A 26540-nucleotide genomic window follows, 5' to 3' on the forward strand; every position below is an offset into this window, starting at 1 on the left:
TGGAACAAAAGCACTTTTGTTAGTACCATCTGAATAACTGCCTCCAAGCTCCCTCTATGCCTTCGTTCCTGCCTCTCCGGTCTAGGAAATATTTTGGTTTCTCTTATTTACTTGATGCCAAAATCTACAATTTTAAATTATTAAACATTAAGAAAAGTTACATATGTCCACTCTCTACCTATTTATTATTTCTCATTGCTTCTTTCTAGACTCTCACTAGACATCTTGATATTAAAATAAAGGAGAGCTTGTTTTATTGCTTTACCGTGATTCACAGGACCTGAGTTTTTACAAACTGGAGGTCTGTGGCAACCCTGTGCCGAGCATGCCCGTCAGCATGCCTGTCGGCACCAACACCATTTGCTCACTTCAGGCCTCTGGGTCACATCTGGGTCATTCTCACCGTATTTCCAACTTTTTCCTTAGTATATTTTCATAGTGATCTGTGGTCAGCGATCTTTGATGTTACGATTGTCATTACTTTGGGACGCCAGGAACCACATCCACGTAAGACGGCAAACTGAACTGATAAATGTCGCGCGTGTCCTGACTGCTCCACTGACCGGCCGCTGCCCCGTCTCTCTCCCTCTCCTCAGGCTTCCCTGGCCCCGGAGACCTGACAGGATTGAAATGAGGCCAATTAATAACCCTACGATGGCCTCTAAGTGTGCAAGTGACAGGAAGAGTCCTACACCCCTCACTTTAAATCAAAAGCCAGAAACGACCAAGCTCAGTAAGGAAAGCACATTGGAAACCGAGACAGGTCGAAAGCCAGGCCGCTTGTGCCAAACAGCCAAGTGGTGAGTTCAAAGGAGAGTTCTCGAAGGAAATTAAAAGTGCTTCTCCAGTGAACACAGGACTGGTAAGAGAGCCAGACAGCCTTCTTGCCGACATGGAGAAAGTCTGAGTGGTCTGGATAGAAGATCAAACCAGCCTCGACATTCCCTTAAGCCAAGCCTAATCGGGAGCAAGCCCAACTCTCTTCAATTCTTGAAGGCTGAGAGACGCCAGGAAGCCTCAGAAGCAGAGTCTGAGGCCGGCAGAGATTAGTTCGTGAAGTTTAAGGAAAGCCGTCTCCGTGACGTGAAAACACAACGTGAAGCCACAGGAGCGGATGTAGAATTCACGAAGGCGGCCACACGCAACAGCGGCTGTCGTCAAGGGCTTTCATAGCTAGAGAGGAGAAGTCAATGCCTGGCTTCAAAGCTTCAAAGGACAGGCTGACTCCCTTGTTAAGGGCTAACGCAGCCAGTGATTTTAAGCTGAAGCCAATGCTCATTTACCATTGTGAAAATTCCAGGGCCCCGAAGAACTCTGCTGAATTTACTCTGCCTGTGCCCTATAAATGGAACAACAAAGCCTGGGTGACAGCACATCTGTTTACAACATGGTTTGCTGAATATTTTAAGCTCCCTGTTGAGAACTACTGCTCGGGAAAAAAGATCCCTTTGTAAGTAGTACTGTTCGTTGACAATGCACATGGTCACCCAAGAGCTCTGATGGGATGACGGGACTAATGTTGTTTCCGTGCCTGCTAACACCACATCCATCCTGCAGCCCATCCTGAGTAATTTTGACTTTCAAGACTTGTAATTTAAGAAATACATTTCATAAGGCCATCACTGCCATAAGCGGTGATTCCTCTGATGGATCTGGGCAAAGTAAACTGAAAATCTCCGGAAAGGATTTACCTTTCTAGAGGTCATTAAAAAGCATTCATGATTCCTTGGAACAAGAAATCAAAATATCGACATGAGCAAGAGTCTGGAAGAAGCGTATTCCCACCCTCATGGATGACTGTGAGGCATTCAAGACTCCAGTACAGGAAGTCACTGCAGATGTGGTGGAAACAGCAGGAGAACTGGAATTGGAAGTGGAGCCTGAAGATGGGACTGAATAGCTGCCATCTCAGGATACAACCTGAACAGATGCGGAGTTGCTTCTTAGAGACGAGCCTCTTGAAATGGAATCTGCTCCTGGTGAAGACTGTTGAAATGACAACAAAGGATCTAGAACATTCCATAAACTTAGTCGACAAAGCAGTGGCAGAGTTTGAGGGGACTGACTCTATTTGTGAAAAAGGCTCTACTGTGGGTAAAATGCTATCAAACAGCATCACATGCTAGAGAAAATCAGTCATGAAAGAAAGAGTTAATCAACGCAGCAAACTTCACCATTTTCTTAAGAAATTGCCACAGCCACCCCAACCTTCAGTCAGCAGCCATGACATCGAGGCAAGACCCTCCAGGACCAGCAAAGGGATTATGATTTGCTACAAGTTCAAATGATGGTTAGCATTTTTCAGCAGGATTCTTTAATTAAGACACGTACATTTTTTTTTTAGACACAAGGCTATTATGCATTTAGGAGACCACAGTATAAACTTAACTTTTATGTGCACCAGAAACAGAAACATTCATTGGACCCGCTTTGTTGTGATACTCATTTTATTGCAATGATCTGGAACCGGAACTGCAAGATCTCTGAGGTGTGACTGTATTCCAGAGATGTGGCTCACGTCTCTCCTACATCTCTATCCTCTACGTCTTCATCAGGAGGCATGGATACCGGAACAGAGAATGAATGTGTAATTCCTAATTCTAAAGTCCTGATTCTCTCTGGCATCTCATAAACATGCTGTGCCACTCACTGCAATCACAACAAATTTTTTATATTTACCAAGTTTCGCTGTTTATCATTTTTAAAAGTTATATGTAAAAGACAAATTAAAAGGAAACATTCAGAAAGGATGCAATGCCAGTTGATCCATTCATTCACTCAGCAGCATTTATTTAGACTGTACACGGTGCCAGGCCCTGGAAACACAAGGATGAACAGGATGGAGGTCCTGCCCTCGTGGAGCTTCCATTCTCGTAGGAGACAAGACAGTGACCAACACGTAACTGTATCATTGCTCTGGAGGTGAGTGCTCTTATAAAAAGAGAAGCTTGTGAAGGGGATCGAGAGTGGCATCTGGGCATGAGGATGATCACGGAGACCTCTGTGACCAGGGGGCATGTGGATACAGACCCGCTCTCCCAAAGCTAGGTCAGACCGTGGATCTCCTTCATAATGACTGCGGATGAAGCAGGAGCGGGGCACTTTAACCTATTTCATTTTCAGTAACATTCAGTTCAAGTTAATTTTGGGTTTTAAGTGCAATCACTTCACTAACGGAATTCTCCTGGAGCCAGACATGGGGCTGCGGGATGGCAAGATCCCCCTAAGAGTTCTGCCAGCCCTCAGTCCAATGTGCCAGCCCTCCCGGCTCCAGCTCTGTGGGTCCCTCCTCTTGCAGCGCCCATGAACAAGTGTGTGGCGAGAGCCTGAAATAAATAAGTGTAAAATGGGTCAAGACCATCGCTTCTATTTCTGTTTTTAACTGAAGAAAATGTGCCCCATTTCCAGAGGCAGAGAGAGAAGAAGACATCTGAATAAAGACAAACTACAGTATACACTAAACACACACGTGTGTGTACATGTAGAAATGTACCCCACACACACAGCTGAATTGGGACAAACTACAATACATAAAATGTATGTGTATGTAACACATATAAATGCACCACACACATCTGAATAAAGCCAAACTACATGATACATTCAACACCCGCGTGTATGTGGACACATATAAATGTACCACATACATACACACACAAGTGACTCACTTCCCTACGGTAACTCAAAAGTGGGTCTTTTACAATCAGCCTTTATACAATCCTCACAACATAACTTTTATCGGTTGTAGGATGTATCTTTAAGAGGCCACAGGAGTTTTTTAAAGGATCAAATTAAAAATTAACAGTTCAAAATGATCAAGGTTGAGATTCAATTAACACTAATTTTAGAAGAATTTTTTTACTGACTATGCATATTCAGTAAACTACTCAAGTTTTTGTTTTCTTTTTTTCTAACATAGCATCCCCAAGGAGTCATTATGTACAATCAGCTCTCTAATTCAGATTAGCGTGTCTAAGTACACATTGACGCAACAGAACACAATGCTTCGAGAGGCTCCCCTGCTAGACACCATCCGGTGAAGCACAGGCCCGAGAAGGTGGACCCCTCGGATTTCATCCCCAGCACCAACACTCGTTACTTTCAAACAGCGTCATGTGCTACAGGAATGCCGTATTTCGAAGCGATACTGAATGAGGAGTAGAACCAACATTTCCTTAATTATGGAAGATCCTAATAAGCTACAGGTGACTTCCACAGTGGCCCTGAAACCACCAAACGCATACTGACGCCGAAGGAAGCCCCAGGAGGTCTGTTCTTTCTGATCTCACTCCCCTCCCCTTGCTTAGGTGCTACTGGAGGGGAAGAACCATAAAGTGAGTGATTTGGGGTAAAACACTGAACACCATGCTAATGAGTCTTTGAGGGCAAGGTGTGAGTGAGCCCGTGGCAGGGGAAGGGTTGTGATGCTGCGTTGTTTTTCTACTTTGGGGATGATTTCCAAACCAAACCTCTCATCGACTGAGTAGAAGCGTAACTAGTGAATTCCCATGGAGCCAGGTACTTATGAAAGAGCCAACATACTCAAGCATGTGTCCAGTGCAGAGAGGCAGGTCGGCTTCACGGGCCAAGAGGATGGTGCTAGAAAGGACACATCATGGAAAAAAAGAGCTGTGAGCTTCTTACAAGGAAAGTCCTCACATTTATGATCTACTTCCCTAGTTGTTACTCAGTTAAATAATCAATTAAGACACCAGAACAACAAACTGAAGATTTTGAGGCAATCAAATGCAAATTACGGGGGCGCCTGGGTGGCTCAGTCGGTTAAGCATCTGACTTCGGCTCAGGTCATGATCTCCCGGTCCGTGAGTTCGAGCCCCGCGTTGGGCTGTGTGCTGACAGCTCAGAGCCTGGAGCCTGCTTCAGATTCTGTGTCTCCCTCTCTCTCTGACCCTCCCCGTTCATGCTCTGTCTCTGTCTCAAAAATAAATAAACATTTAAAAAAAAAATTTAAAAAAAAAAATGCAAACTACGTTCTTTAACATGAATCAGGACTGTCTCTGTGGAATCAGACCGCAGCTTCTGACTTCATTGCCCTGTGCACATGTGCTTTCTGCTACCTAAATCTTCAGACCTATATAAACCAACACAGTATATTTATTCCCCTCCCCCAAAAACAATGATTAAGTTTACCATTTTGGCTTGGAGGTACATTACCTCACTGTCCCCTCCCCTTTCATCCACCCATATTCCTTTACTCAGCCACATGCACAGGCTGGGCTGGGCTCTGGGGAAAGAGAAAACAGGTGAGGCCTCACACCTGCCCCGAGGAGCTCACAGTTTAGGGGATTCAAAACACCAATAAAGAGACAAGTTACAATATGCTGTGACAAGGGTCCTCAGACAGACATGGAAAGAAGGGCTCATTAAAAGGGAGCCAGCAGGACAGGCCATGCAGAAAGGGTGTATGGAGAAGTGACATCCAGGCTGGCCTCCAGAAAGACCCTGTCTGCCAGGCACAAAACCAGGAAGGGAGGAGCAGAGAAGGAGGACGGTGGCAGGGAGCCGGCGAGGCAGGTTGTATTCGCCCATGAATACCTCCCTCCACCTACCGCGACATGCAGAAATGGGTGTCTGCAGTTCGTGAATACTTTATTAGTAAAGGCAAATCCAAATGACAACACAGAGAAGCCTACAGAGAGCTGGCATGCATGGGAGTTCTATGCACCCTGAGGCCAAGGGAGGCCAAGGGAGGCCAAGGGAGGCCAAGGGAGACCAAGGGAGGCCAAGGGAGGCCAAGTGCTTGCCCACTGAAGGCCAAGCATCTGCTTTCGTTAGGGTTATGCTGGCCACACTGGCTCAAGTTTCAGTGTCAGCAGTGAACTTCTGAAGGAATAAAGTACAAGTTTAAATGTTATGCTTTGGGTTTTTTTTGAGGCAAGAATTACAAGAGCATGCTAGTGACCCAGATCTAAGTAAGAAACAATGAACAAATGTCAAAATGCTCAGTTTCCTAGTCTCCTAGACACACTGACCTTCACTTTCCAAGAAACCAACATTGCGTGTGGACTGAATTAAGTAATCACACTAACAATGCTTTTTAAAAGCTAACGCTTCGGTTCTCTTATATAACATGTGTTATCATTTACACGTGGCATCATAAAATCGCTCTTCTTTTGTTGAAATTCCAGGCCATTCGTCATAAAGATTTACACGTGAAGGAGTGACTTTATAGGCAAAACACCATTTAGTGGAGAGCAAAACCTCCAAACAAATTGCAATAAAGCCATCAATGTTCTTTAAATTTCTTGCTTAACTTCCAGTTCTTGATATTCACCCACTTTCCCATTAGATGGAAACATTTTAATTAGAATAAAGAGAGTTTAAGAAAACTTACATAAGAAGCTTTCATTATCACTAAATTGTGTTTACTGAGTTTTCTCTTACATGAATACAATGGCGCCAGAAGGACATTATTTTTAAGAGGGTGCACAGTTAGTGACCAAGTGGACTCTAGGACACTCTTATGGGATTACTAAAGTCTGGATGTTAACTAACTACAGCCCACATTCTCCTGACATTAGTTCACACGAAATGAACAAGCAATTACTCCTTCAAAACAGAAGCCATCCAAGAACAAGAAATTGACAAATACATGGCTCCAGACTCTTCCTGAATATGGGGACTGCTAGGATTTTTGTTGTTGCTATTGTTAATCTTAACAGAAGAGGAAACAAACAAAAGGATCCGAAGTCATTGAGGCCCAGACTGAGGGAGTCTGCGCACCTCTTTCCCTGGGGGTCGTTGTGGGTATGGAAAGCAGCAAGAGCACGTGAGCGCAGGAGGCATTCCTGTTCACCCTTTCAAACTAGTTTGATTTTCCTGGGCTACAAGGCTAAAAAAAAAAAAAAAAAAAAAAAAACAGCTTCTGACCTCATCATCACTTTTTACTAATCTTTAAAGACACACTGTGGATCAAAGCCAAATATACGAACTTATCTGCAGAAGTTATTCTGTGCATACAGGTAAGACAAAGAGCGTGCACGGGGACCAGACATGTAAAAATCTACTGCGTGGTAAAAAGCTGACCGTGCCCACCCTTTCAAAAGCATCGGGTGAGGACAGGCAGGGCTTGTATGCTGCTCCCTGCACCACATGGGACCGCCTCGAAGCTACTAAATGCTGGCTTCTGTAGGAATTCAAATACATTTAGGATGAAGTATAAAAGAGCCGAATTTGAGGTAGTCGAGGTTTATGCCAAAATAAAGATCGAAATCTAAAAGATAGGACAAAATAAAGATAAAATTCCAAAGGATACTTTTTTCCTGGGGGCAAAAAAACGACTATAATGAGTTGCCCACATGGAGTTAACATTTTCATTAGCGACTCAACGGAAAGCCTTCTGGATGAAAATAAAAACCAAGTGAAAAGCTGCCATTTTGGGAAGAACTTGTCAAAATTATGGTTTTGTATTCTGATATTTTACTGTGACTCAGGAATCTTGATTCCAAGGAGGTACCACCTGGATTTGAAATGAGGCAAGAACGATCCCTCAGAACCTCACAGATGCTTTGAGAAGCAGGGCAGGATCAGGGTCAGGAAATGCTCCTTGGTGGGGGAAGGTTAGAGCCGCGGCCACTGAGGTACAGATTCTACTAACAGCCACAGCACCCCCCTTCTGCCTCTCCAACCTCTGTTACTCTCATCAGGAGTCATAAGCAGTTTCAGATCCATGTAGACAATCCTTCCTAAACACTGGTCTGTTCCTTGACCCATTCCTGTCTAATAACCTTGAACCGTACTTCCCCAAGGTCATCCCCAACCTGTTCGAGATGGTGGCCGTGAGCCAGGTGTGGAGACCGAGCACTTGAAATTGTGTCGGGTCTGAATGAAGAGGTGCTGGAAGTATAAAATCCACATCGGATTTCAAAGACTCAGTACAAAATAAATGTAAAATATCTCAGTAAGTTTTATATTCATTAAATATAAATAAAAAATAATATAAATATATATCACTGAAATTAATTTCATTTGTTTCTTTTTACTTTTTTCAAATATGGCTTCTAAAACATTAACAATTACACACGTGGCTCACATTATACTTCTCTTGGACTGCACTGCCCTAGGCCTTGATGTCAACCCAAACTGTACCCCTTCCATACCAAATGAAAGCATTCCTCTAGTTGACTATCTCTACTCCAACCATTCCTGATCCTACTCCTTGAATCCCACTGACACCATGGCCTCCTGCTGCCCTCATTTCCCTCTTGCTTCCCTTTTGCTACCCGCCTAGCTTAGAGCATGGGGTCCACCATCACCCCAGCGCTCAGCTCCCTTGCCCCTTCCCCACCAGGATACTCCCCCGGCAAAATCCCAACCCTGGGCTCAATCCTCCTCTCTGCCCTCTCACAGCCTGCATCTAGGCAGCAGAAAGCAGAACTCTTTGAAGGCACCAGCTCTGCTTCCTGTCCTTCCCGTTTTCACTCGAGCCAGCTAGAATCGGGCTTTTGTCTCCCCACTTCACTCCACCAGCTCTTATCAAAGTCACCGATGACCTCCATGCCGCTAGAGCCACGGTCAATTCTCAGTCTGCATCTGACCTGACCTTTAGCAGCATCTGACATCGATGATCACTCTGCTTTGAAACACATTCTTCCAGGAGACCCCACTCTCCTGGTTTTCCTTCTCTGGTTGTTCCTTTCCATTCTTCTTTGCTTCCTTCTCTTTCCTCCTAACACCCCAGCGCTCCGTGTTTGAACGCCTCTCCCTACCCATACCCCCTTCAGGATTTCACATGTCCCAGAGCTGTAAGAACCTTCTATATGCTGCAAAGACTGCAAAGTCTGGCTTGAGCCTAGGCCTCTCCTCCTCTAGATTACAACTCCTCTATGTGACTCCCTAGTCAACACCTCCACTTGGCATCCTGGAATTAACACGTCCAAAACACAACTCTTGCTTTCTCCTCACCCTTTCTCCCCAACCTGCAGCTCCCACGGGCTTCCCAATCTCAGCAAAGAGAAACTGCATTCTTCCAGCTGCTCAGTGCAAAAACATTGGCATCAACCCCGACTCCTCATATTTGCACACAACCTGTCAGCTCTTCCTCTGAAACACATCCAGCATCTGACCGCTTCTCAACACCCTCGTCCAGGCCACCCTCAGCCCTGGACGGTCTCACTGGTCTCCTTACTTCCATTCCTACCACCCTAAACCAGGGAGCTGCAAACTTTTTCTTAAAGGGCCAGATAGTAAATATTTTAGGCTTTGTGGGCCAGATGGTCTCTGTCGCAACCACTCAGCTTGGCTGTTGCAGCTCAAAAGCAGACTCAGACAATATGCAAACGAATGAGCGTGGCTCGATTCCAATAAAACTAGAACTCAAATGGACACTGAAATTTGAATTACACAGAATGCTCATGTATCACAAATTATTATTATTCACCTTATTTTTTTCAACCATTTAGAAATGTAAAAAGCATCTTAGTTTTGCGGGCTGCACAAAACAGGTGGCTGGCTGGATTTGGCCTGCGGGTGGCCATTTGCCAACCCCCGCCCTAGACTGTTCTCTGCGCTACATTCAGAGTGATCCTTTACATCAGGTCGTCTCCCTGCTCCAAAATTCTCAGATGCCTTCCTTTCTCATTCACTAAAATCAAAAGACTTTACCATGACCTGTCAGGCCCTGCGGGATCCAGCTCCTGGCTACCTCGTCTTCCTCTGCTCCAACCCTCACTCAGTGTGACCACACTGGCTTCCTCACTATTCTCCTGGCTTCTCTCCTGCTCCTGCCAAACTCACATCCACCTTCAGGCCTTTGCTTCTGCTGTTTGGAACAGTCTTACTCCAGATACTACCTGGATCACTGTGTCACTTCCTTCAAATCACCGTACAAGAAAGACACCTGCTCAAGTCACACTTGCTAAATAGCACACACATGTACCCACCCGGGCCGACATCCAGGAACCCTCTAAATGGTTTACTTTGCTTCCCAGCTCCTCATCACACTTACTGTCATCAACGTTTCCATGGTTTATGTAGAAATAAACACAACAGGCCGTTTTTTAAAAGAGAAAGTCACAGGGTGTGTAAGAGCATGAAACCAGCAGGCAGGTTACCTGGGGGGAAAGACCCACAGCACCACGTCCTGCTACGTGACACTGGGTGTATAGTCACCACTCTGTACCTCGGTTTCCTCCCCTGCAAAACGAGGATAACAAGAGCACCCACTTCCTCGGTGTTCTGAGGAGTAAATAGCTAATAAATGTAATAACAGGTACATATAATCAATCAATTACTGGCACTTGTTTTTTTTAATTTGCCATTTTAACCATTTAAAATTTTTTCATGTTTATTTTGAAAGAGAGGGGGAGAGAGAGAGCGAGGAGGGGAGGGGCAGAGAGACAGGGAGAGAGAGAATCCCAAGTAGGCTCCACACTGTCAGTGCAGAGCCCAACACGGGTTCAATCCCACAAACCATGAGATCATGAACTGAGCTGAAGTCAAAGAGTCAGACCCTTAACTGACTGAGTCATCCAAGTGTCCCATTGCTTGTTTTTTTGTTTACTTATTGGTTGTGACAGCTCCCTCCAACCAGAAAATAAGCTTTTTGAGGTGAATGGCCTTCTTTGTTTACTGGTTATTCCTGGTTATTCCTGGTAACGAGGACGACATCTGCTACCGGACATTCAATACAATATATACTCAGCAAATGAGCGTTTGAGTTTAAGTCATTTGAGGGTAGACAACACTCTACCCCCTGCTCCAGCCATACACTGACACCAGGGAGAGCAAAAGCTCTCTTCAAACCCAGCACAGAATGAAATGGATAATCTCCTACTCCGGGCGGGTATGTTTGAGGAGGTGGGGAAACAACAACTGAGACCCCGAAGGAAGGCACCCCTGCCGACCTCGGGGTAGCAACACGTCACCTCCCGGGAAGCCTCCTACACGCTGTGCTGCATACGCCTGGGTTACATGCTCACATCTCCAGCCAAATGAGACAATAAACAGATTTCACAGCCGGTCAGGTTCAAATTCTGCATATGAAATGGCACCTTACTACCTAGGAGCACAGTTCTATATATATATATATAGGTCCCAAGAAAATTCCTGGACACAAGCATCAAAGACCATTTATTCAAAGCTTACATTTAACTGGCTTCATTTTTTCTTTAATGTGTATTTATTTACTTTGGAGAGAGAGACCGTGCGAGCGCACAAGTAGGGGAGGGACAGAGAGAGAGAGAGAGGGAGAGTCAGAGAGAGAGAGAGAGAGAGAGAGAGAGAGAGAGAGGGAATCCGAAGCAGGCTCCAGGCTCTGAGCTGTCAGCACAGAGCCCGACGTGGGGCTCAAACTCACGAACCTCGAGATCATGACCTGAGCTGAAGTCGGACGCTTAACCGACTGAGCCACCTAGGCGCCCCCAACTGGCTTTTTCTAGAAACAAAGACTATCTTGCCAAATAGCGTAAGTCTTCCCCAAGCAAAAAGATGGTGAAAACATCTCTACCTGTCAGACACATGCGCTACTCACAGCCTGCATCACAGGTCCGTGGATTTGGCACTTCTGCTAGAATTACTGAGTTCTGATTTACAGATGGTATGAAGATGAGTTAAAAAGTACTCCTGGGGGCGCCTGGGTGGCGCAGTCAGTTAAGCGTCCGACTTCAGCCAGGTCACGATCTCGCGGTCTGTGAGTTCGAGCCCCGCGTCGGGCTCTGGGCTGATGGCTCAGAGCCTGGAGCCTGTTTCCGGTTCTGTGTCTCCCTCTCTCTCTGTCCCTCCCCCGTTCATGCTCTGTCTCTCTCTGTCCCAAAAATAAATAAACGTTGAAAAAAAAAAAATTTAAAAAAAAATTAAAAAAAAAAAAAAAAAAAAGTACTCCTGGGTTGGGGCGCCTGGGTGGCTGAGTTGGTGTCAGCTCAGGTCATGATCTCACAGTTTGTGGGTTTGAGCCCCACGTTGGGCTCTATGCTGGTAGCATGGAGCCTGCTTGGGATCCTTTCTCTCTTTCCCTCTCTTTCTGCCCTTCCCTATGCTTGCTCGCTCTCTCTCCCTCTCTCTCCCTCCCTCAAAATAAGTAAATAAAATGTTAAAAAATAAATAAATAAAGTAGTTCTGGTTTCTACTCTTTTGTGACATGGTCTTTGATATGAAGATATCTATACATCCTGGTATGACACGAATTTTTTCAGGTGAGAGCCCTACTTCCTTTCAAAGAAATAGGGGTTGGAGTGACTGGGTGGTTCACCAGGTTAAGCCTCCGACTCTTGATTTCAGTTCAGGCCATGATCTCATGGTTCGTGACGTCAAGTCCCCGTCAGGCTCTACACTGAGCACAGAGCCTGCTTAGGTTTCTCTCTTTCCCTCTCTCTCTCTCTGCCCCTCCCCTGCTCGTGCACGCTCTCGCTCTCTCTGTAAATGAATAAACATTAAAAAAATAATAAGTAAAAGAAACAGGGACAAGGTCACCTATAGTTAAGCAAAGTAGAAACAACTCTCCTAACCCTCAAAACTACCATGTTTCACCGCGAGATGGAAAGCGAACATCTTCAGCAGTGGTTCTACCAGACAAACATGAGGGAGACGTAGGCGGTAAAAACACACCTTTATCGGCTGGCATATAATTCAGCTGCAGAACCCTACGGGCAGTGCAGCAATGCCAGACGAGCATTATGGGCGAACGATACGAGGAAGGGCAAGAAACCGGGGGCTAACAAGAGGATGCATCCCAAGAGGTCAAGGTGAACTGGCATGGACCTCCCAAAGCCTCTTCTCTGCACTGCTCGGGCCTCCTACTGACAGTGGCCCGACCTGAACAAACGAATGGGGCTCCCTGGGCAGAGGTTTTTCTAAGTGATAAGACCCGAGGTAAGTTTTTTTCGGTTATCCCGGTGGCTGTCGTGCTTTTTAAATTCTGCACTTGGCCATTAAGGTCACTGTGACATAAACAACACAGAGGGCCTGCACGAGCCAGGCAGGCAAACGTCCCGTATCCCAATGCTGCACTGCTATACGGTGGCAAAACCCGAAAGCTCAGGATGATAGCACTCTAATTTAATACTGTATTTAGCTGACGATCCTACATAACCCTTTGTCAGCTTTTGTGATCTAGCGCAAAACCACATGCCTTGTGATATACCAGCTGGGCTGTGGTAATGCCCTTGACTGGAGGCTTAAAAGCTTTGGTAGGGACAGAACTTTGATGTATTGTATTTCCATTTCAAACTGCAACGATCATCCCTGGATTTGGCATCACACAGAGTTCTGCCGAGATTAGATTATGGCTGGTTAATAAGAGTACCCCTCCCCTCCGGTGCCGTCCACGAGTGATGCGGGTCTCTGCTTTGCTTGTTTGCAAGATCGAAAAGCCAGGACTGCCTGGTTTACAGGATGCAGGCATAAGAACCATCTGCCTGGTCTGGTGTTTCTTTAATTAAAACTTTAATTACAGATATATCTCTGCACAGATACGTGCAGTCTATCAGCTCCTGCTCTTAATTACCTGCGCTAATGAGAACAGAAGGAGTGAGTGTTTGCTGAGCGTCTACTATGCGCGAGCCCCCCGGCCGGACGCTGTGGCATCACACGAGCAGGAAGTGCCGGGTCAAACGGCCCAGCCCAGAGTTCCAGCCCTCCCCGCCCGTCCTCTTGCCACCATAACGAGAGAAGTGAAACACTCAGGATTCTCCTTGGAAAAGTGAAGGGCGAAGAGGGGTCAAGTATTTAAAAGGATCAGCGCAGATGAGAGCAAAAGCACTGGACAATCGAACCCGACTCACCGCAGTCCTGAGGCGGGCGGATGTGCTATGTGTCCTCACGCCGTGTACTGGTGACCCAGGGGAAAGATTCATGAGGAGAGTGGCAAGTCTGGTCTAAATCCTATGGTTCCGAAGCATGTCACACGGAGCCTCGGTAACCGTGGCCCGTTTCGCAGGGAAACCAGAAGCAAAGACGAGAACTAACAGGAGAGGTTTCCCGTGACTTCCTGACGGTGCAGCCGCACCGCCACCGCCTCTCTTTCGCTAGCCCCTCTCTGGCTACGGCCGACGGCCACTGAGGAATGGCAGGAACATCTCATCCTTGTCCCAAGCGTTCCCTGGCCTCCTCGATGCCTGAAGAAGGGCTAATCTCCATCAGAACGGCTCCTCAGCGGCCGGATGGGGGCCACAAGGAGGCCCGCTGCTTGCCCTCAGAGCGCTCCGCCTGTGGAATCCGCTCATGTCCAGCTCTGGAAACTATGCAGCAAATACACTAAAAGCCTGATATCGGTGCCTCGACAACGGTCAAGTCCATCCTAGTATCCCACACTCTGTCCTACTCAGTGAATCACAAACAAAAGCTGACCGTGTTCAGGCTAATGAAGGGTAGTGCCTACTCCTCAGAAAGATCGATGTGAAGACAAATTAAGGAATGTCGATGTGAACACCTACTTGGTGCTACGCCCCCTGGACGACTGCCAGTGCTTTGCCGTCTGACGACAGAAACGCCCAGAGGCATGTGGACGATGGATGGAGGAAAAAAAAAAGAGGAAGGACAGGAGGAGGAGGAGTTGGGAGCCAGAGGAAAGGAGGGGAAAATAAAGATACAAAATGGGAGAAAAAAGGAGAAGTGAGAGAGGAAGAAGGCAGAGCCCCCTAACTGCATTCAGTTCTGTGATTAACTTCAAACCTGGTTTTGGGGATGGTCAGACGCCCACTTCCAGAGAACTACAGTCTGTGGAGTGGACGGCTGGGACTTTTCCCACAGAAAGGGTGCTGATTACAGATGGCTGAATTACTAAATTGGCCCACAAAGGCCCATTTAACTTACAAAATAGCTAACTATAGAATAGCACTGGGCCATGTTCTGGAAGCATGGGTCTATACGTGCACAAATTATTTACATTATTTTCTGTCTATAACATAAACTCCCTAGATTGCTGAACCCAGCAATCAATGGCTCTCAGCTAGAAAGGCCAGATCAGAGGCTGGGACACGGCCAGGGCTCCATACTTTATAAAGCTAACAAGTGATACTGGATGTGCAGCCAAGATGGAATGGAAGCCACTGCTGGGGAGCCCCTGTGAGGACCACACATATGATGGAGCCTTCCCGGCAATGGTGGAGGCAGGTCACCGGAGACCTTACTAAGTCAGGGCTGCTGATGGCTGAGGGACAGTAATGCACACAGCTGAGTCCCCTGTGACCAAACAGCAGAACTATTTCTGGTCAGGGTGCAGCCACGTTTGCCAGGAAACCCAAGGAAGCAGGTGCCAGGAGAAGGACAGCACCTGGATTTAAGTCCCTGTTCTGTGATTTCCAAGGAGTATGACCCGTGAAGGCGGATCCAACCGCCTGACCATCAGTGTTCTCTGGTGCAAACCATCACCCACCTCAGAAAAATGTAGATGATTAAAATGCATGGAAATGACCCGAAAGTACATGTGACACTCCCCCCCCGCCCCCAAACAGTGACTGCCTCCACTTTTTCGACTTAGAAGGAAGCACTGAAGCCTCATATGGTTTTCTGACTCCTTGGGAGCCCACCGGACAGCTTGTCGAAGCTAAAGGAGAAGGAACCCGTGCCAAACTAAGTGAAAGATGAGGGGTCTCTTTTCTTGTATCTCCACAGCCAAAAACCGCTAACTCAAAGGGACCTATCAACAAAGGATTAAGTGCTCTGAATCATCTAAACTTTTCTTCCTAAAGGTCAGGGGCCCAGAGGTACCTTTATGCACCTGAACCGGCACCTGCTTTAGAGGCGCCTCATAACCGTAAGCGTCCCGTCCCGGCTCCCCTCCCTGGGAGCACGTCCAGCTCTCTCAGTCAGAAGACTAACGGGGAAGCTCTCTGAAGCTTCGCTTCCTGCAAGGTGTGTGCTCCCCTCAGAATTCCGTGTCACTGAAACCCCATCCTGCCTGGGGTTCTCCTGGCGTGCAGAATCTGGCCTGGACGCCACAGCCACTGCCACCCTGCCTGCCACCCCTGCTCTAAGTACTGTGCAGACATCGACTCCCCAGAGATGCATCACGACCCTCTGAGTAGGTAGCTATTCCTACCATCTCCATTTCAAAGAGGAGGAAACTGAGGCACAGACAGGTCAAACCACCCTAAGGGACCCAGGTGGGAAGTGGCACTGGACCCAAGGCAACCTGGCCCCAGAGCCCGTGCTCCCGGCCACTCAGTACAGAATCCACTCCACCCGCCTCTCAGCATGACGATGGCTGCGGCCAATAGGACAGCCACAGGATGAAGCTTAAGTTCAAAGCACCTTCCTCCCGGATTCCCAGTGCGGCCAGCATACAGTGGTTCATTTATCCTGCCAACCACCCTAAAAAGCAAGTAGGAGACATAACAACATCTACATTTCACATAAAAGGAAACTGAAGTAGAATCCACATAATGTTTCAGAAACTCCTACACCGTTAAGCCGAACAACTGATTTCACTGTTTTTAATAACATCACATCAAAGTCTTTGAAGTCTTTCTACTCCAGTTCTTTAGTTTTGTAGAACTACCTTAAAAGACAAGAACGGCACATCCAGATACCCTGCTAGTCAAAAGCAGGTTTTTCTGACTTCCAGACTAGAGTCTTCTCTAATCATGCTTTAAAAAACCACATCCGTGCGGCTTACAACTTACTAGAATTCCTAAATACTACACAAAAAAGCGCTTATTAAAAATAAATCATAAATATGTCCATACACTAGCTCTCTTTGAAAAATGAAGTTATCTTAAAATGCACTTAGCAGAAAACTTTAAAGAAAATCTAACTGACCTAATTGCAAAACAAAATATCACAATAAAGCATTTCTCTTGGGCACCTATGTATGCCTCTCCAGCTCCTACTGGACTTATGAATAAACTATCTGTCTCTAGGAGACATGGCAGCCTACGGGGAAGATGTCAAGAGGCCCTGATTCTGTCAACAGGGAGCATGTGACCCTCTGGGGACCAGCAGCCCGCTCCCCACAGGGGCTGGGTGGCTGTGAGGGCCACACGGCCCCTTTCAGCCCTGAGAGTCTCCGTGGGGTAAACTCCAGCCGGGCACAACTCCTGCGGTGCGGGAAGGATGTCACATCAGAGGAACGAGTAATGGGTAGGATCTGGAAAACATTCCTACACAACTTTGAAAGCATTCTCATTTAGAAACAACAACAACACCTTAAAATGCAAGGCGACAAATAAGTTGCTCACAACTATTGGGACATTCATTCCATGCACTTCCTGGCTTTGTAATCACAAGATTTATATTTCTCAGCTCTGGTATTTTGTAATTCTGTGAAAAGACAGCCAAGGTCACAGGCAGTTTTACAGGTATGTAAGTATAACAGACAAAAACAAGCCAGTAAGCCTGAAGAAGTGTTCATGAGAGTTCCAATCTCCAATGAACAGCTCACTACAACTAATTTTAATTTGTGGTTCTAATGAATGACATAAACTTTTATAGGTATCAACAAAGCTCAGAGAGGACTTAAATCCATTTCAGTGCTCATTTAGCAGCTTCAGCTGTGTGCAATTAAAGCATCAGCATTAAATGTTAGAGAATAAAATAATGAGACACTTAAAAAATAATCTGTGCTTCAGCAGGCCAGGCTAAGAAATTTCACATGATTTTTTTTTTTTTTAAGGAACATGATTTCTTAGGAATATCCTGCCAGTTCAAAGAATTAACTCAAGTTTGACTTTTATTTTTAGACTTTGGTTTGTTTTGCTTCTGAGTAAGAATTTTCTGAAAAACAGAATACAGTTAAAAATGTCTGAACAACAGTCACCAAATAGCATATGTCATAAAGCAATCAGGTATACAGACCACTGCAGCTGACCACCCAGGCTTCAGCAGAGACAAAAGGACATTTCTGATCATGTTAAAAATGTTGTTTGTTCTCAACTTACGCCTCAAATAATGACATAAGTATTAAAGGAGGGGAAAGGTACATTTTGGGAAAAAGACGACTTTCTTATCTTCTAGCCCATACATGGAACTAAGGGGCTCAATTTTCTGACCCAATAATACTTGAGAACATAAAATGTAATCTGAGGTTGTAGAATGTGGCAACTAAGACTAGTAAATTCAAGTCGCCACTATTTCTGAAAGACAGAGGAGGTAATCTGCAAAGGGTGGGGTATGTGCTGATGGGGAAGGGGTGTATGTGGAACGAGGAGGTGGTGGCTGGTTGCTGCGTATGTGAGTTATGTGTGATCACCAAGTTAACTTAGCTATTGCAAAACACAAATAGAAAAGGAGATAATATTGTACGGGGAGAGGCACTCACTAAACTTAAATTTTAGAAGGATGAAAACACAGATTACACTTTATTTTAAAAACTGAAATGAATTTTAATACAGAAAATGAAGACAGCATTTTGCAAATTTATCGCTCAAAGGGGTATCTCTATTTGAGGAAATCAGCGTGTTACACTTTGAGAGATGAAATGTTACAGCTTGTACACCAAAATTAAAAAATGAAATTAAATTAAAAAATGAAATGGTTACCAAGGTAATGCAGGTCAGGGGATCAAAGGTGAAGGGTCACACATTATTAAAAAGAAATCCAAAAGGACGGCTGCATCATGATCTCTGCAAAACAAAGGAGCTCTAGTAAGTAAAACTAGTATCTCTGAGAATTTAAAATCAAGTTCTTGAAAAGAAGACTCCCCTGTAATTGAACACAAGTCATTCCTGATTCCGTGTAGAGCCATTTTTATGTAGGCACAAAACCAAATTTCAATTACCTGTTACCAACAAAATTTTTGCAGACATTTAACCGTATAACATTAAAACCCAAAACATCTCCGATCATAAGTGACTGTGAAGTACTGACATTTCCACTGGACCCCAGACCCTGTTTTCTGGAAATTACAGTGTTTGATAAGTTGCCAATAGATCAGAAATCTAATTTGGTCACAGTGTGGTGAGGTTTTTTCCTCTCCTCAAGGAATGAGTTCCAAAATTGAGTTTTTGCAAATTTGTTTCATTTGAAGTAGCTGCATAAAATTTCCATTATTGGAACATTTAGTGTAACAATGTTCTAGAAGATAGCAATAAAGTGATACATGATGAAATAAACTGTGCAACTCCATCTATTAAGATCTGTTCTCACATTCAACTTTCACTGCACCGAGGGGAGAAAACACATTTCAGGCAAAATAACTTGCTAGTTCTAATGGATTTACACAGAATTAGTAGAAGCTGGACAAGAGAAGTATCTGACAATGAAAAAAAAGTACCTGACAAGTTAGGCTTCAATTTTTTGTTATTATTTACTCATCTTCCTCATTAACAGATTAGAACCATCGGCTTTAAAAAGGACAGGAAGAGCTAAGGTTCTGTTTTGCAACACGCGGCTACCACCTGAGTCACCACAAACCTACTTTGCGGCAACAGCAAGCATGACAATTAACACTTACAGCAAGTAATTCCCATACTCCTGTCACTACTGAAGGAAGTGAACACAACCATGATCGAGATCGTCTGCTCTCTAACAGGGAACACTCCCTGATTTCAGGACCCACAGTCCACAGCACCTCCTGGACAGCAGGCTCTGGCAGACGGTGCAAACAGTGGCTCCAGGGTAAGTGACAGGCTCCGTGGGGAGCCACAAAGGACCTGATGTCAGCACCGCCCTTCTTCCAGGCCCCTAGTTGCATTGCACCCCACGGTATCTGACATTCTGAGTTTACCTTGTTCAAATCAAATTCCAAAGACACTTACATATTAAAATACAGACAACTGCCCGAAAGGATTTTATCAAAAGGAACGGCATATGCTTTCTGATAGCTGAGAGCAATCAATAACTAAACAAACTCCATAAACATCAGATTTCGGTTCCCCCGATTAGATTCTGTTACAAAGGACGTGCAGAGAGCTGCATGCACCAGATACCAGTGTGTTAGTGCCTTAAGGCCACGATTCTAAAAACACGATTTTTTTAAGTTCCATAGCTACTGAAAAGTAAACTAGCATTTCATTTCTCTGGAATGCTCATCTCATGGAAAGTCTGTCACATATGTATTTGCTGCTGGGAGGCATGCAGGCGACTGGGAGCCCTGCAGCAGGAATCGATAGCCTATCAAACACAGGCGTGTGTTGTTCTAGGGGCTGGTGCTCAGGTTTGCGGGAGAAGGCTAGAAGCCATTGGTGTGTCACGTTTGTTTTACTAGAAGATCTATTAAAATGACAAAAATAAGTGGGGAGCCTGGGTGGCTCAGTCAGTTAAGCTTCCAACTGGGGCTCAGGTCAGGTCATGATCTCGCAGTTCAGGCGTTCAACTCCAGCCCTGGGTAGGACTCTGCGCTGACACCTCGAAGCGTGCTCAGGAGTCTCTCTTTCTCTCTCTCTGCCCCTCCCTTGCTCTCTCTCGCTCTCTCTCTCTCTCTCTAAAAATAAATAAATAAAAAATAAATAAATAAAGTGGGGCACCTGGGTAGCTCAGTCGGTTGAGTGTCCGACTTCGGCTCAGGTCACGATCTCGCGGTCCATGAGCTCGAGCCCCGCGTCAGGCTCTGTGCTGACAGCTCAGAGCCTGGAGCCTGTTTCAGATGCTGTGTCTCCCTCTCTCTCTGACCCTCCCCCATTCATGCTTTGTCTCTCTCTGTCTCAAAAATAAAAATAAACGTTAAAAAAATACTTTAAATAAATAAAGTGACAAAGGGTGCATCTACTCTGATCAAGTATCTGCATCTACCCCTTCATCACCAAGACACGTGCATTTATTAACTAATTTCCTCTTAAAACTAGAGGATGGAGTCCTTATAGAGACTTTTTCTAAAGTCTTCTAAATCACTTCTAAAATTCACCAACTCACAAAAATATGTTAGCCCAAATTTTCTACCAGTTTAAGCCCTGCCAAAGCTGCAGACACACCAACCCATTCCAACATGACAGACGCCCAGGAGCAAGGAACTGCTCTCGCTACAACCAAGCACTTTCCCACAGATATGATCACAGCCTAAGTAACAAACACAAACACAACTCTCCCCAGCTAAATACTTGCAAGCTCTGACAAACAAGCGCCTCTGAGTAAGTTTGTGCCAATAAATAAAATTCTGGGTGATTCAAGAAATCTATGAAGGACTTGAGCTAATGTTTTTCAAATGATTTTAATTGGGGTGGAGGAGAATAAAGGCCACCAGGAGTCAGCACATCCCTAGTACCCAAGGGTCCTGGAACATACTTTCATGTGTAAAAGGAGGGCTCAGGGGCAGGGCACACATTGTCACCAGAGCCCCTTTGCTGAGGCAGGCACTTGGAACACACAGACATTTTCCCACAGAAACAATCTGGCAATTGTCTACTTGACCTGAAATCTGGTGAAGCGACAGGTTGGCTCAGAATTCCAGAAGCTATGGGGCCTGAGTAGCTTTTTATTTTTTGTTCAAAGGACTGGCCCAAGCCGAAACCTGATGGATAGAAAGATTTTCCCAGCCCTCTTCCTGGACCCCAGACAGAGTGGCTCAGGAACCAATTACCATCCTCAGATCTCCTCCAGGAACCCCCTTTTCTTCCCTGAGGCCGTTTACTGGCTGACAACAAACGGACTGAATTTATACAAACCGGTGCATGCAAAGACTAAGGGGGCTTCTTCAACCCAAAACAAATGTCTCGTTGGTAGAATTGGCATTTTTCCACCAAGGGGCACACACAGGGCTCATCTACTGCAAGACAGTTCCCTTCCAAAATGATTACCAGTAACTGAATTCAACAACAAATGCTCAAAAATCCTACTACCTCCTAAAACTTGAGGGGTATAACTAACATGTACGCTATTCTCAATCTAAACTGGAAAACTTGGGGGGCCTGGGTGCTCAGTCAGTTAAACGGACAACTTTAGCTCAGGTCATGATATCATGGCTCGTGAGTTCGAGGCCCACATCAGGCTCTGTGCTGACAGCTCGGAGCCTGGAGCCTGCTTCAGACTCTGTGTCTCCTTCTCTATCTGCCCCTTCCCTGCTAGTGTTGTCTCTCTCACTCTCAAAAATAAATAAATATTAAAAAAAAAAAAAGACATCCATAAACTGGAAAACTATGCTGCCATAGTGCAGAGTAATAACATCAAAAAAAAATAAACAACCAAGCTTCATTTTCATAAGACCATCAGGTCATCAGAGTTCTGGTGAAGAATACTTTTTGCAGGGAAACCCTCACCCATATTAATTAAGCTCTCAATGTCTGGACCACTTTTTAGAGGGGCATGTTTTCCAACATACTTTGTATTCTAGTTCATTTTTACTTATTTACTTATTTTTGCCAAGGACCAGCCAGCATTTATAGGCACAGAGAATTGGCTCGTTTCTCAACTAAATAAACACAGGACAAAGAACATCATTTCTAATGAGGTTAATTAAATCATAACACAAATGCTGCCATTTTCATTCACCTCAAGCATATTACTTACAAAATAAAACACATGGAAGAACCAAAAAGAAATGAAAAATAAAGAGCCGAGAAAACGCAGAGTCAGGACGCTAGGAGACAGCTGGCAACAAATGACAGTACAGCCCTATCTTACTACTTCTTTACAAAATGTCTAGTAACTCAACAGTACAATGCTTTCTACAACAGAAACTAACCTCAGCAAGTATGTTCAGAGATGAAAAAGAGAAATGGCCAGCCAAAAGTTTACAGTGTGAGCCAAAACAAAAACAAAAAACAAATCTTTACCTATAAATACAAGGAAATAAATCACCAACATGTCATTCAATAAAACAGACTGAAATAAAATGCACTTGAGCTAAGTATATCCTTCAGTTAAGTGGGGATTATATTCCTATTGCCTTTCCATGATAGGGTTTGTTAGAAATACCATCTACTGAGAAACTAAGAGAACAAAAAGCATTTGGTCTTCTGTGCCCTTCCGACAACAGTCACCATCTCTACCATTTCTTCAACTTCTCCGGAAATACAGCTCTGCCAAGCTTCTCAAAGATAGTCTGTTCAAAGAGATTTGTGTGGGGGCGCCTGGGTGGCTCAGTCGGTTGAGCGTCTGACTTCAGCCAGGTCACGATCTCGCGGTCCGTGAGTTCAAGCCCCGCGTCGGGCTCTGGGCTGATGGCTCAGAGCCTGGAGCCTGCTTCCATTCTGTGTCTCCCCCTCTCTCTGCCCCTCCCCCGTTCATGCTCTGTCTCTGTCTCAAAAATAAATAAAACGTTAAAAAAAAAAAAAAAGAGAGATTTGTGTGTCTTTTTCTCCAAACTTTCTATCAGTGACAGAGCAACCAATACCTACGATCATCACCTTACTTCCACTAGTCCTCGGAAAGAAAATAAAAGCCAAAACTACAGGTTAAATACTTTCTACCTATGATTTTACCCTCAACAATGTCATTCCCACCCACCTCCCCCCCAACAGCTTCAAAGGTTTCAGGAAAGAATGAAGAGCGTGGGAGGAAGGGACAGCAAAGAGCCCCCAGGAACTCTTCAGAGTGATGAATATGTTCATTACGGTGGAGCAGGGCCGTGCGGTGTGGGCACGTGCACACCCTTCACTGCACACTTAAGTCCGTGCCATTTATTACATGCCAATTAAACCTCGAAAAAGCTACTTAAGAATGAGGGGGCATGCAAGACAGAGACTCTGCCCACCCCTACACCCTTTGAGCCACATGGCCGTGCTGTGGCCCCCATGCAGAGAAGGCTGAGAGCCAAGGGGGAGTGTGGGGGAACCACTTATTGCTGAGCCGCTGGACCCCAACTCTAGAACCACATTTTCTAAATGGAAAATCAGAGAACTCTGACCGTTTCTCCGAAATGATGCAATCAGCTTTAGACATACTCCTAGCTTTGCAAATGACATGTAAATTCACCGAATATTCTCACATTTTTTTTCTTCAGATTTGAAATTTATGTCAACTTGCTGTAGCCAACACCCATTCCTTTCTGGTACTATCCCACTAGGGAAAAAGAGCAACACAACCTATGCCAAATTCCCCCAAATACAAATTTATAAGAAATAAAACAAAAGGGAAACAGGCTGGTCCACTGCGTACCTTACTTGTATCTTACTTGTTCCTCAGTTTACTGATCGCGCACGCCCGCGCTCCCTTTAACTGCTCCATGGCTTCCTGCACGATAATCAGGATCATTAAGACTCCGACCTTTGCCTTCTCCTCTTTTCACTGATGCTCAGACTTCAAACTCAGTAAGTCTTATTTATTTAAACCAAGTCACTTGTAAAAATGGTTTCCCAAGTCCTGTCACAGGGAGATTACAACCCAGTGCATCAAACAAGGAACTACACAGACTGCAGTTTTGGTAAAAGCACCAGGAGAGTCGGACCAGAACAGTCACAATCATCGCCGTAAGAAACAGGGCCCAGGGGGGCGCCTGGGTGGCGCAGTCGGTTAAGCGTCCGACTTCAACCAGGTCACGATCTCGCGGTCCGTGAGTTCGAGCCCCGCGTCGGGCTCTGGGCTGATGGCTCAGAGCCTGGAGCCTGTTTCCGATTCTGTGTCTCCCTCTCTCTCTGCCCCTCCCCCGTTCATGCTCTGTCTCTCTCTGTCTCAAAAATAAATAAACGTTGAAAAAAAAAATTAAAAAAAAAAAAAAAAAAAAAAGAAACAGGGCCCAGGTAGGTCCAACCACCCCCTCCAGCCCCACACATGACCTGCCTCCTACAGGCAGGTGTCAGTCACCATGTCAGAGCTGCCAAAGTGGACGGTTAAGGAACAAATTCCAGCTGATGACAGCTTTAAGGCAGTCCTCCCTCCCAAAACTATTAACATTTTTAAAATGCCAACTGATCCCTAAAAAGTCTTTAAAACCCAAAAGAATGAAGAAGCTACACTGAAAGGTCGGTGGCTTCACAAGACACAGCGAAGTCAGTCCTTCCCGGGCTCTGAAACCAGGTCACGTGGTTCTAGCTTCCAGTAAGAGTTCTACCACTTAATACTTCCATGACCTTGGACAAATTATTTAAATTTTCACTGAGTCTCACTCTCTTCATTGACAACATGAAGATAATGACACCCCCACTTCATAGGGTTACTGTGAGAATGACAGTAAGTAATATAAACTGCTTAGCATAGTGCTTAGGACCTACAAAGCAATCAACATTAGCTGTGTGATTGCAACGATTATGATCCTGATCATCTTATATCCTTTTTCTTATCTCATTCTTTCCAAGGTTTACAACGCTGTTCCCATTTCTGCATGCGGAAAAGGTTAAGTTCAAGATATAGACCTTAAAAAGGTAGAGCTGGAATTCAAACTACAATCTGTCCAGATCTGCCCTACTCCATGACTTAGCACCAGAGGGTATGGAAGGTTCCCACTGGCCCTACCCCGTCCAGGGCTTCGCACATGTTAGGAAAGGCAATAAATGAATAGGTAGGTCCTTCAGGTGAATACATGCTTCCAGATCCACTGCTGTACCCATCACAGGACCTTACAAAATGCAAAAGGATACAGGTAGGGGGGCACCTGGGTGGCTCAGTTGGTTAAGCATCCAACTTCAGATCAGGTCATATTTCATGGCCGGTAGGTTCGAGCCCCGCATTGGGCTCTGTGTTGACAGCTCAGAGCCTGGAGCCAGCATCAGATTCTGGTCTCTCTCTGCCCCTCCCCAGCTCATGCACTGTCTCTCTGTCTCTGGTCTCTCTCTCAAATAAAAATAAACGTTAAAAAATATTAAAGGATACAGATAGGATTTACAGCAGTGGAATGATAGCATTAAATTCAAAGGCTTATTTGCATATTTGCATGTTTGAAAAAAGGAAGATAAACCTGTTTTCCACTCTGCAGTTCTACCCACTATTGTAAATAAATGACAGATCTTGGGGTGCCTGGGTGGCTCAGTCGGTTAAGCATACAACTTTGGATCGGCTCATGATCTCACAGTTCGTGGGCTTGAGCCCCATGTCTGGCTCTGGGCCGGACAGCTTGGAGCCTGGAGCCTACTTCGGATTCTGTGTCTCCCTGTTTCTCTCTGCCCCTCCCCCGCTCACACTCTGTCTCTCTCTGTCAAAAATAAACAGTAAAAAAAAAATTTTTTAGGGGCTTCTGGGTGGCTCAGTTGGTTGAGCGTCTGAGTTCGGCTCAGGTCATGATCTCACGATTCGTGAGTTCGAGCCCCACATCGCACTCTGTGCTGACAGCTCAAAGCCTGGAGCCTGCTTCAGATTCTGTGTGCCCCTCTCTCTCCAGCCCACCCCTGCTTGTGCTCTGTCTTTCAAAAATGAATAAACATAAATTTTTTTTTTAATTTTAATAAAAGACAGATCCATTTATTCAACAAATACTTACTGAGTACCTAACTCTGGGGCGGGCTCAGTACAAGAGGTGCCAGGGGCACACAGTGAAGGGCAGAGAGGCCTCAGCCTGCGAGTGAGGACTCCCACACACAGGGCACCATGCAGAGTGAAGGAGTGCAAGGCCATGTGCAGATCCCTGCAGGGGTGTCCCTGCAGCTCTCAAGGGGGCCTGCAAGTTTCCCCTAAGGAAATAACATACAGCAGAGATGCGAAGGACAAGGTGGAGAGTGACCATCTTTTAAGCAGCGGAAGTGACATGTAAAAGGCAGCAGAGCAGGAAACAGCTGACAGTGCAGAAGGAGGGACTCAGGGAAAAGAAACAGGGGACGGAACAGGAATCAAGGGGAGAGGGG

At 45.4% G+C, this 26540-nt stretch overlaps 1 protein-coding gene across 2 annotated transcripts in view; it reads right to left on the minus strand.

Moving 5' to 3' along the window:
• Nucleotides 1-26540, minus strand: part of CAMTA1 (calmodulin binding transcription activator 1) — an 852027-nt gene that overhangs the window by 750328 nt on the left and 75159 nt on the right. The window contains exon 4 of one of the 2 annotated variants that reach the window (XM_047083616.1): nucleotides 18254-18518. The exons of the other annotated variant lie outside the window; for it this stretch is intronic. Within the exon in view, the coding sequence (XP_046939572.1) occupies nucleotides 18510-18518 (9 nt within the window). The 3' untranslated portion in view covers nucleotides 18254-18509. Of the gene's footprint in view, nucleotides 1-18253; nucleotides 18519-26540 lie in introns of those variants that run through there. 2 annotated transcript variants of the gene reach the window in all.

This window comes from Lynx rufus, unplaced genomic scaffold, assembly GCF_022079265.1.
Source record: "Lynx rufus isolate CCGP_SWC_20201006 ecotype Redwood Valley unplaced genomic scaffold, mLynRuf1.p SCAF_2, whole genome shotgun sequence".
Lineage (NCBI taxonomy): Eukaryota > Metazoa > Chordata > Mammalia > Carnivora > Felidae > Lynx > Lynx rufus.